The sequence below is a fragment of the Lampetra planeri genome, chromosome 3 (assembly GCF_965212315.1).
Source record: "Lampetra planeri chromosome 3, kcLamPlan1.2.h2, whole genome shotgun sequence".
NCBI classification, from domain to species: Eukaryota; Metazoa; Chordata; class Hyperoartia; order Petromyzontiformes; family Petromyzontidae; genus Lampetra; species Lampetra planeri.
This window is the reverse complement of record NC_136109.1, coordinates 2,458,299-2,470,698: the sequence shown is the minus strand read 5'-3', so window position 1 is coordinate 2,470,698 and position 12,400 is coordinate 2,458,299. Positions and strand designations below refer to the sequence as shown.

The window sequence follows — 12,400 nt, the reverse complement described above, 5'->3', positions numbered from 1 at the left end:
TCGATGTGAGATCTTTTTGTATTCAGTTATCCACTTAAATAACCACGTACTTTTAATGCTTAATTTTTAGAATACATAAGGTTACTTATACAATTGATTACAAATGTAAGCTTTAATCTCTGACATCGAGCAGCAGCTTACATAATAGAGTATACACAAATCAGCTCATTCACCAACCTTGAACACATATCAGCCCGGACTTATCAAACATGTCACCGTTGCATTGTTACGCTCACAACTCGTACAGAATCAGAATATCTATCTATACTGGAGGAATCCGAGTGATCTACATACGATATCAGGGCCATGGTAATTAGACCGTCTGGCTAGTAAAATAATCTATGTTGAAATAAGTTGAACATACATTAATTTGAATTTGAAGTACAGTAAGTCATCGTTTAACGTTGTGAATGTGGTCTTAAACGAAACGACGTTATACTTTTTCCTATAGGAATCAATTACAATTGTGAGGATACGTTTCCCGACATTTTTTTGCCACAAATAACATTTTAAACCTAAAATATGATCCTGTAATGAGTTTATACAGATAAATAACTTTTAATTTATAAACATAACTTCCCTGTTAAACAAAGGCAGAGATCTAAGATGGGTATGCCCAGCAGCAGTGACGCCATCAGAAATATGTTTAATCGTAGACTTTTTATTATTCAACATATATTTTTGACCGCAGAACTGTGAAACGCATAGCGTAAGTGTGAATTATGTCCCTAGAAGATTAATCGCGTAACTGAAAATTCGCAGGACCCCTGTAGTTTAATTGCTGGTTAATTGCAGTGTTGTAAATACATCTAAAACTATGTAATTTCCCATTGAAAGTACTTCAAATAAAAATGGCTGACTACATTTATGGGTACGTAGACAATGACTTTTTTCTATATTGACGTGTTTCCACCAGCATAAGATTAACTTTGAACAATTACTTTGAACGTGTAACAAAATACACGTAAACACGTTCTCTATCTTTAAATGACCATTGTGTTTGGCACGCTTCTCCATTGATTGCCTTGAGTCAATGGAAGAAAATCTACATTTCCATGAGTACCAGGTTTTCCAAAGGATGACATTTGCTTTGTGTCTTCGATGGTACTGAGACGATCGCATTTTTATTTTATCTGGAAACCAAGAACAAGGTAGAGCCTCATGATACACATTCATCAAATACTTAATATACAGTACATCTTTAATATCCGTGGGTTTATAATTTCGGTTTTGCAATAAATTTATAGTAATGCTATTTGATATTCGCGGGGTTGTATTTGAAATATTCATGGCCGTAGCAAGTGAATACCCAACAAGAAGTCGTGAAGCATGGGAGCAGCGTAGATTGTGAGAGCGCGAAAGCACTGTATAATATGTATTCACTGATATTTGCACTTTTAAATGTTCATGTTTATCATTATAAAAAGTTATATAACAAAACAATTAAATATATGTATTAATCAATACAGTACATACAGTTAATGTTTTAAAATAACTTATATGGTAAAGTCACGTAGAACGAAATTTGATTAAATAATAGAATACGACGTTTCGATTGCAACACAAGCAGTCGTCATCAGGTAGAACTAAATTTGAGAGAGAGACAAAACACAGACATGGAGACACACAGACAGACACACAAGCAGAGAGAGACAACACAGAGACATGCAGAGAGACACAACATAGACACACGCTATTTGCTCCAAAAACTTTCATTATTACACGTACACCATTCTGTGAGCACATTACGCCAATCTTAATTTTGGGGCTTTCGTGACTGCAGGAATTATTATTTGGTTCTTTCGGTAAAGTCACGTATAAAGATACGCCAGTTCTATCTCTCTATTGGCTACCGGTCAAATTCCGAGTGGATTTTAAGATACTGCTATTAACCGATAAAGCTTTAAAAGGGCTCACCCCACATTACTTGCAGGAACTAATACATTTATATATTCCATCAAGTAATTAACATCTTCTGATCTCCAACTGCTCAGCACTCCCAGGTCTAGGTTGTGCTCTTTTGGTGATCGGGCTTTTTCTAGCGTGGAACCCAAGCTATGGGACGCCTTGCCACTTGAAATCAGGAAATCAGAGTCGGTAGAAATATTTGAAAACCCATCTCTAAAGAGGGAAGGCCACCTCTTTAGTTTGGCCTGCTGCCCTGGTTCAGTTTTTTGTTTCCTGCTTTTCATGCATTGTGCATTGGGATCCTAGGATTGAATGTGCATTATACTTTGGATTATATCATTATTAATATTCGCAGATATAATATTTGAGCTGCTCTCCAGGAACGTATCCCCCACAAATGTTAACGTTGACTGTGTTGTCAAATGTTATGCTTCGTTGATTATTATGAACCATGTCTTCAATTGGAATAATGATTTTAAAGTCTTAACCGAGGACAATTATGAAACAGAACATACTTTGTGTGTGATGCCACGATTATACAGTTGGGCAAAAAATAACAGGTCAAAATATTACCAATTTGAACCACTGGTAGCCATACTTCCAACATTGCACGTGTCAACCCTATTATGCAGACATGTATTACTTCTATTATACATATGTTTTATTTGTACTGCCTTCTAATGATGCATATAAACCTCCATTCTATCTCTGTACACGAGTTGTTTTTCATAAGAGTTGATATTCAAACTGTAGACCAATCTGGGCGAGCCTTTCACCATAGGCCACGTCAAAGTGTTCACTCTCTTCCACAGATAGTGAATCCTTCCAGATGCCAACTCGACCTGTAGATGAGAGTTAGAGGATAGTACAGAGTGGAATTGAGAGAAAGTTTTATACTTTTGGAGCAATGGAAAGAGTTTGAATGTTAAAATTGAGAATATATTTACAGGTTTTCGTATCAAAGATTTGGATATGCTTATTGTTAAAAAGCAGTATAACCGATTGCAAATGATATTATATAGTAGGTAGATGAAACCTTTGCAGGAATTGTTTACCACATGGTTTGTATTATTTCAAAATTATATTTTTTGCCATTTTTTGCTGATATAAAATCACCATCAGCCAATGTCAATCCACTGCCAGATGAAGAGCTCCCCAAGCCATCACCATATATCATGATCCTGCAGTATAAAAAGCCACGTAGCACCTGCAGATGAGGTCATTTTATCACTTCATCAACTTCGTGGACCTCTTCTGAAATGCGTTCCATTCCTTGGCTGCCACTAAGTGATTAATATTGATCAAATTACATCATCCCTTCGAGCAATATGTCCTACCCACGCGGACTTCCTATACTTAACAGTTTGAATGCTATCATTAATCTTTGTGTGTTCCCTAATCCAGATGTTCCTCTTTATCTCATTGTAATTCCTAACATGTATCTCTCCATGTTTCGTCGTGCAGTTTTCAGTTATGTTCTATTTTGTGTTCATGGCTATTATTCTAAACCATGTCATTGATTTAGTTACATTCGTCAAGTTTTTTCAATTCATAAGATTTTCGTGATTGCACTATCTTCATATGTATCGTGTGTGTGATTACCACGTGCATGTGGCTGCATGCTTGCATCCACAAGCTGAGAGCAATGTTGCACCACGTCCTGGGCATGAGCCGTTTCCTGTTTTATGCTTAAGAATGCCTGTAACTGCTCTGACACTTTAGGCAGGTTCTGCAAAAGAAAAGGGTTCACAATATGGGGTCACATAGGTGTGCATCTGAAAACATACAAAAATGCCAATGTGATTATATGCTGACTGAAGGTACATGTGAATGTACTTACTTGATGTAAGTCTTCATACTTGAGAAATAGAATTTGTTCATCATTACGGTGATTCCAAAATTCCTGCACATGGTCAAACCATGAGCCATATGCCACTGGGAGGAAAGGCAAAGGTTTGGTATATTTGCATGCAACCAATGTATGGAATTTACTCCATGCCAATGTTAATATCATATTAAATGTTTTTTTGTGCTCACTGAGACTATGGTGAAATATGGCATGGTGAATTTTACGGACACAGGCAGCCCTCGACTTACAAACACCCGACTTATGAAAACCCGCACTTACGAATCAGCTTCCATCAATTTTTTTTTACATTGACTTCAAACAAGAACTCGCACTTGCAAACAGAACCGGGAAACTATTTTATTCAGCGGAGCAATCCTCCACGAGATGTAATGAGTCGGCCTTGCATGGGGAGTGAGTGTTTGTGCGTGTGTGAAAGTATGTGGGGAGCTGTACTGTAGCAGTTAGAGTGCTGCGCTATAAACCTACCTACCCGAGATTGATTCCTGCTCACGTCAACACCAGTGACGATGATTTGAACCAGTCCCGGGCATCCCCTAGGTTGGCTCAGTCTCAAATTAGTACCTGATGCGGTGTGTAAACATTACCACTAGGGAGACAAAGGCGGTTGGGCGTGGTGATGGCCACACCTCCTCATGTAATGTTCCGGCCTTCATAGGTGCTCGTGTATAGGCTGCCTGACATGACATTACCGCTGCTGAAACCACAGGACTAGTTTTGCAGGTTTGCAAGGATGTCCCCCTTTATAGGAGTTCTGCCCCATGATCTCCAGCCAGCAGGTGTTCGACACTTCACGTGGCCTCAATAAGCACATAGCATGGCACAAGTGCGTGGTGACATCACCGCCACTTAGTAGCGAATGGCAGTTGTTGCTGTTGTATGCGCATGAGTGCCCCCATTGTGTGTGTGTGTGCGCAATTGTGGTTACTCATTATGCCCCTTCTGACAAGTAGGCCTCGGCAAGGTAAGGTAATTTACCCTTTTTACCAGGTAAAAGCGTAAAGGTAAAGGGTAAAGGCGTCGACCATGCCAAAGGGTAAGGTAAAGGGTAGGGTAAAGGTAGCGCGGAAGAATTACCCGGTAGGGTAAAGGTAGCGCCGAAGTATTACCCGGTAAATACCCTGTTTACTGCTTGCTAATAGCTCCGTGGTGCAGTCCGTGGCCTCCATTTGAAATTGGAATCATTGATGTCGGGCCAGATGGAGACAGACCACGTTCTTGAGGTAGAAGATGAGGTCGAGGATGCCAGCAATGGCATTTCCGGGGTCGCTGCGAACAGCAATCGAAAGAGGCAGCGGAATGCATTCCCGTGGGAGCACACGCATGATTGGATGGAGGGTGATCCCCATGTGCAGCAAGGAAAGCGGCAGTGCGTGCACTGCTGCAAGTGATTTTCCTCCCACACGAACGCGTCGGGGTGAAAATCCCACCTCAAGAAGCACAACGTGCTTGCCCCAGGCAGTCGGCGTCGGCGAGCCGCCTAATGCAGCAAATGCTGAGCCGGCCAGAAATTCCGGATCGCCTCCTGGTAAAGTTTGAGAACGCGGTGGTTGATTTTGTTATCCAAGACGCAATCTCTTTGCGAGCCGCCGACAGCAACAAGTTCAATACCTTGGTCCATACATTGACGTAGGGATATGAGGGCCCGTCAACCCACACCGTTATTCGCAGGATTGTCGAGCTTCATGCCATCATGCTGCCCATCGTCGGGGTATTCTTTTTCAACCTGGATGTCGCCATCTCGCTCGCCATCGACGGGTGGTTGAACCGCAAACCTGAAGGGATTTTGGATGGTCACAGTGCACTGAATCGACACCAAATCTGGTGAGTAGAAATCCATGCTGGTGACGATCCTCGATGTGCAGTCCGGAAGGGGTGTCGGCAAGCACATTGGCACCACTCTGTTTGAGCACCTCCAAAGCCTCGGGCACAATGTCTCGACCAAGCTGCTCGCTGTCACCAGCGACAATGGCTCCGATGCGATCAGTGCTGTCAAGACGTTGTTCGCCCAGGTCAACGCGGACGCTGGATATGAGAAGTTGCAGGCTTGCCACCATATTCGCTGCTTGGATCATTCACTCCAGATCGGCGGCGTTCAACTTCTCAAACTGAACAAGTCGACCAATGTCGAACTGCACGAGGCGCTCGTCAATATCAGGCGCAGCAAGGTCGTCTGGCAGTCGTACTGCCGCGAGACCGAGATCGCCAAGCTCGTCAGCAAGTATTCAACGCACCAGGACTCGCCGACCAGGTGGAATTCGACGTTTGACATGGGCGACAATGCCATCAATAAGCGCGTCCCATTGTACATTATCATGGCGCGCCTCCAGGATGTGATCGGCGTTGGCACTTTCTCTGAACTGCATTGGGCAAACATCGAGGGCATGACAACATTCCTGCGAATGCCGCGCCAGGTCATGCCCTCATTGTCGGCGGACCGCAAGTCAACATTGGATCTCGTGCCGGTGACGATGGAGCACTTGATCCATCATTGCGATCGCGGTGAAGCCACTCTTAGAGCGATCGTTGAATCCTTGATCGCGACGGGGATGAAGGAGTTCACATGCGTTCGCCAGTCGCTGTCGTCGATGCTCTTCATCCAGTCCATGTGCTTGTGCTCGTGGATCGCCGCCGGCTGCCTGAAGGTCCCGTCTAACCGGGCAGGAGCGGCGCAGGATATTATTGCACGTCGTTCGTCCGAGGACGACGGCAATGATGAACTTGATCAGGTTGTTGATGAGATCGTCATCGACCAAGACGACTGAGACGAAGAGGTTATGGAGGACGGTGTCGTCGACAGCCTCAACGCCCGATTCGAGAATATTCTATAGAATAAAGCACTCTACCTCACATTTACCTGTTATAAACATTTTTCATGTGTAGTACCCCAGTAATTACCCTGTAATCAGGTAATTTGAATGGGGTAAGGGTAAAAGGTAGGGTAAAGGTAGGCTCGTTGCTTTTTAACTTTTACCTTTAACCTTACCTTGCTAAAGGGTAAAAGGTAAGGGTAGAGTGATTGTATTGTGGTCAGGTAAAAGGTAGGGTAAAGGTAGGCTCGTTGTTTTTACCTTTTACCTTACCTTGCCGCAGACTACTGACAAGCAAGCCAGCATCAGTACTTAAGGTAAGTGAAAATAAAACCGATTTTTTTTCCAATTATGTTACTTTATTTTATGTTTTACTTACTATACAATATTGTTTACAGTGTTACATGCAGATGTACAATATTTTTTTCTTTTTTATGCGTTTAACAATGCTTAATTTTATTGTTGAACCGTAATACATTTCATAACACTGACCGTATGGCTATTTAAATACAGTACATTATTGTGTTCCGACTTACCAACAGTTCAACTAACGAACATGTCTTAGGAATTAATTACGTTCGTAAGTCGAAGACTGCCCAGAATGTGAAGGTGTGGTACTCACGTCTGTTCTCCAAGAAACGCCGACAAAACTCGGGGAAGGAGCCGCGGAAACCAGGAGTGCGCAGAGAGCGCAAGAATTGATAATAAGACACTGCTAGGTCCTTGGGATTCCGTGCCATGTACACCACCTAGCAGGGTCATGGCAGCCATTTTAGTTCTACTTAGAACTGATCCCACTCCAATCCCCCACTTGGAACTGTCGCAACAGCACCGTCCGAGTATTTACAAGTGTACACCTCATCATGAGTCTATGAAGACTTTTCAATGTTTGTGCACTTTCAATTTTTTTAATGGGTGTTTCTGATCTATGTCATATCACTTAATATGCATTGATAAGTTATTTTAGAGTGTCTCTTTAACCAACGTTTTTATAACCTTAATCAGTAAAAAAACAAGAACTCTTGTATATTACAATTTCAATAGCTCTGTTTGTTGAAGGCCTCTTGATCTTATATGCCTTTGCATGGCAACTGTGATTAAAAAACAGTGGTTAAATCATTAGGTTTTAGTTTACATTTATCTTTGGGTTAGAACAAGATGACCTGTTTGGACATAATTCACAAGGTAAAATAATGGCATTATTGTAATAAAACACTGATGCCTACCAAGATAAGATTTGCATTTTCTATCCACGTGACTTTACCGAAAGAACCAAGAAGATAAGCAGTGACGCTTCCATCTAAAACAAAAAATCTCCCTGAAGACATATGCAACGGGCCAACATTTTTGTCAAAGCCTGAGCCCTTGAGTATCATAGCCTCCAGTAATAGTAAAAATAACAACACAATAAAAAACATAGATGACAGAGAATCTGTTCCTGTTAAAACAATTAAACTACATTTGTATTGTTGGAATCACCAATATATTTGCTAGAATTGCCACTGTTAATGAAGTACAGCAGATTTTAACATCAGTTGAAGATTACACAAAATTATTATGAGCCTCATTGTGGAGAATATAAGTAAGAAAATTAAGACAGACAATACGTATTTTTCATAGATATGTCTCTCCACATAAAAAGCGTTTTTTACACAACCCAATGCCCTATGGAATTATCGGAATGTATAACCGCAGCAATATTGACCAAAGACAAGCCAACTCTGGACCGACTTAAAAATACCGTATCTCATCAGCAGGCTTGCCTGAATCAATTCTGGTGAACTGCTAGATGTATGTAATGGTTATTATTACGTTTATACCTCATTGGTCGTTCATGCGATGTCATGATACCTATTTAAGAAGCAGGGTCAGGTAACATAGTTATTCTGACTTTCTGGGTTCTAGTTTTATTTTTGGGTTCTGTCCTGAACATGCTTGGCAAAGTTAAAATTGCCAGTGAGCTGCATGCAACATTAATAATTGGCACGTTAACCACTTGTACACGTAATCATTTCACTCGTTTAGCTATAGTAGTAGGTTTTTACCCTTTAAACTGGTATAAAACTGACACCTTTATACAAGGCATCATGTTTGCAATAACCACAACACAAGTAGTCAAAATGCAAACAAAAAGAAACAACTCTGATGATGATAATGATATGCACTGTCCTTGAAGTTGATTGGTCCACACCCGAGACAGCTTTCCTTAGAGCCTAGTGGTGGTCTCCAACTTCAAGGACAGTGCATATCATTATCATCATCAGAGTTGTTTCTTTTTGTTTGCATTTTGACTACTTGTGTTGTGGTTATTGCAAACATGATGCCTTGTATAAAGGTGTCAGTTTTGTACCAATTTAAAGGGTAAAAACCTACTACTATATTTTGCCACTGGTAAAGGAGGTCTCATAGTCGTTTGGCTATGTTGGGTGGTAGAGAGTCTTGCAGCACACATTTTCCAAGATCGTTGTTGCCTAGCATAAAAAATAAATTATTTATTGAAAACAATGGTGTGCATATGCATGTACAGAATGAAATGTAATCCACAGCAGTGATCCCACCTTGTCATGTTGAAACAGCTACACACCTGCACCAATTGTTCATACTACAAATGAACATGGGTAAAACAAATTTCAAGGCTGTTATATTTAGCTCCAGGGTAAGGTCCTAAGTTGTTACACATAGTTAACTATCACCAAATCTCAACACCTTTGTATTTAACAAAATAATATTGACACTTGAGTACTGTAAAGGAACAGTTATACTAATTCAGAAAAAGATCCCATAGTTGGCATTATTTTTTATATGATAAAGGTCCAACATTTTTTTAACTATTAAATACAGATGTTTGGATGATTTGGAAATATTTACTTAAACAAAGTCAGACGTGCATTGTGCCAGCATACTCTAACCTTAGTCACGAATGTGCTGTCAGTGGTATGTACAGGTACCTTGGCCTTGCTGTCCCACAGATCGCGAGGCAAGAGACCATAGGGCAGGTGTGTTTTTATAATGCGAGGTGTCGTCAGTTGCTGATGTACAGAGGAATATGACAGGGACAAATGCAGGACAATGAGGAAAGGTGTTAATTTTTCAAATACAATATTTTAACTGACCATCTTATTTAAATATACATAAACATTAGAATCACATTTTTTTATTCAATTATCGTGGTGGTCTCTTGAAGACGAATGCAGTACCATAAGTATGTCGAGCCCCGGCTGCGGATGTTCCAACACTGGCATCTGTTCAGCTATATTCATGATCCCTACTTCAGCAGGGTCTACACCTTGTGATATTAGGAATACCATCTCTTGCAGCACACTTGTACCTAAATGCGGAAGCAAAAGGCCATGAGTAGCCAAGTAACAAACACATAAGTAAAAGTAGTTTACAAGATTTAATGTGAAGAGCAGTAAATTCTGAAGATGTAGACCAAATGACACAACCTAGCATAGATTATCTGAGTTATTGCCATTAGAATGTGTATTTGGCTAGATTTCCCATTCCATGTTGTGATTTTGAAGCGTATTATGCATTTTTATGTATTTGTCGATTGGTATTAAATCTCTTTCTTTTCATATTTAATAATATAAACTGGATCTCACCTGACTTTGGATAGGATGCGATCCACACGTCATCTGGCCTCACAGGGAAGGATGCTATTGCTTCCAGACGACCTCGGCAGAATGGTGGGAGGCGCACACTGCCATGCTGAAAGTACTGCCACTGGAAGGTAGGTTGATCCATTTGTTTCACCCTTGCCAGAAAATTAAATGTCAAAGTAACACCTGCCCGACAGATCACGAGACTGCTGAGATGTAAATGTACGGATATGTTCATCAGGTATACATTCTATTTGAATTATACTTTGAAGCATGGACAAAGGGTTGAAGCAGTGGCACATTGGTTAGCACATTGCGGTATGAACCCAGCAACACTGAAAATGCTGTCCAACTGTTGTTGTAAAAAAATATTATTTAACGTTTTGCCATCAAGTTATAAGGTCCGGAGAAGAGCTCAAAAGAAAGGCAGCTTCCCCTGATGACCATTCCTGTGACTCCAACTTCATGATCAGATGAAGAGGCAGATTCTACCCCTTCCTCTGCGTAATTTCACCACCGCTCACTCAAATAGACATCAATCAGCAAGCTCTTAAACCATGTCTGTTCAGTTTTATCCAATTATTTGTATTTATTATGAGTGAAAATGCATATTCACTGAAAATCATTTAAATTTTTGTGCACTTAATGACAGTTAGTCACAAATTTTTTCCCAAAAATATTGGCTAGGAATGTAGCCAATGATTTTAACATTATGTATATGGGAAATGAGAGTTTGCTTTAAGTCATTTGGAGTTAAGTAGCATTTCCCAGAAAGGCCTCCCTTATACATAGTAATTCGGTCAGGACATTGGGGGTGTTTCTCATATCCTCCGTTTGGGGCCGTCCATAAATGACGTCACGCACCTAGGAGGGGGGGGGTCAGACATTTGTGACGATGTGTGACGATGGGGGGGGGGGGGGTTGAGAAATGTGACGTCACATCAAAATGCGCAACTTTAAATAAATATAGACAACACGTTCTACTTAATTAAATAGACTTTTTAATAAATGTTTTCTCCTATAACATCAGAATGCAGCGCCACATTAGATATGCACTACAATGACAATAGTTTAAAGCGATTTGAAGCATGTTTGGGGGGGGGCAGAGCTTTGTGACGTCATATTTGAGGGGGGTCTGACTCTTTGTGACGCCGTGTGACGAAGGGGGGGGGGGGGGTAAAAAATCGTCCAAAATCGCGTGACGTCATTTATGGACGGACCCTTTTTGGAGGTGACAGCCAAGACAGACCCTCACAATGGCTTGCAGTTAATTTACATGATCCAAGAGGAACTCCATTTTTAAAATATCTTATTAACCATCCTGTACCTAAACTCGGGTGAGGAGTTATTGGCCGGTATTGGAGGATAATTTAGCTAAAACAGGAGATATTTACATAACTATATTTTATAATGGCAGTATTTAATAATTTTCGCCCATATGTAAATGAGAAAACCCATCACTAATGATAGTGCAGGCTGGAAAACAAGACCAGGTTCCCATAGTGTAGAGGTAAACCATCTGCATGCATGGAGCTCAGGGGTATATGGCAGCAGAAAACATTGTTGACGGTATTGTATTTATGGCTCTTAACAAGGATGAATCCAGTCTACAAATAGTTGCATCTGTGTTTCACTGCTGCCTGTTTGTGGTCTAAATTATAAAATGGCCACAAATGGGGTTATTTTGAGCCCTATGTCTGCATAAGGTTCTTGTTACTGAAATGCACATCTCTGTGTGTTGTTAAATCTATTTTTGCCAATTTAAGGAAATAATTGTACAGGAAAAGGCCTAAAAATATTCAAATGAACCAAGGCCGTAATTATAATATATTGGGGGGGACACATCCCCCCCAATATTCAAATAAGCTCACAATGTCCCCCCCCCCCCCAATATATTGCTATAATATAGATTTATGTTGATATGATTGTGGTTATGGTTGTACTGTATTAATCCCTAATCTCTGCCATTACATACAATGAAACAAGAAAAGGTAAAATGAAAAAACAGAACAATGTAATACAATACACTATTACACATTATTGTAAAAAATAATGAAAAAGTCCATCCCATGTGTTAGTGAATTTTTTTATATTTTAGGTAGGAAATGGCAGGAAATTAGTTTTCAAATGTAGATTTATTTTTTTCTGGGGGGGGATTCCCAGACCTCCTGTAAGATTTGGTCCCCCCAATGTTGACTCCATTGCTACAGCCT

General features: G+C 40.6%; 1 protein-coding gene across 1 annotated transcript; it reads right to left on the bottom strand.

The window, feature by feature from the left end:
* Nucleotides 1-93: 93 nt before the first annotated feature.
* LOC144736333 (sulfotransferase 4A1-like) lies at nt 94-10,953 on the bottom strand. Its single transcript, XM_078618999.1, has 7 exons — nt 10,191-10,953; nt 9,783-9,913; nt 9,534-9,614; nt 7,208-7,334; nt 3,749-3,843; nt 3,511-3,637; nt 94-2,750 (listed from the first exon to the last, which is right to left on the bottom strand). Exons 1-7 carry the CDS (start codon nt 10,423-10,425, stop codon nt 2,635-2,637), a joined length of 912 nt encoding a protein of 303 aa, XP_078475125.1. The 5' UTR covers nt 10,426-10,953; the 3' UTR covers nt 94-2,634.
* Between the last annotated feature and the right edge of the window lie 1,447 nt (nt 10,954-12,400).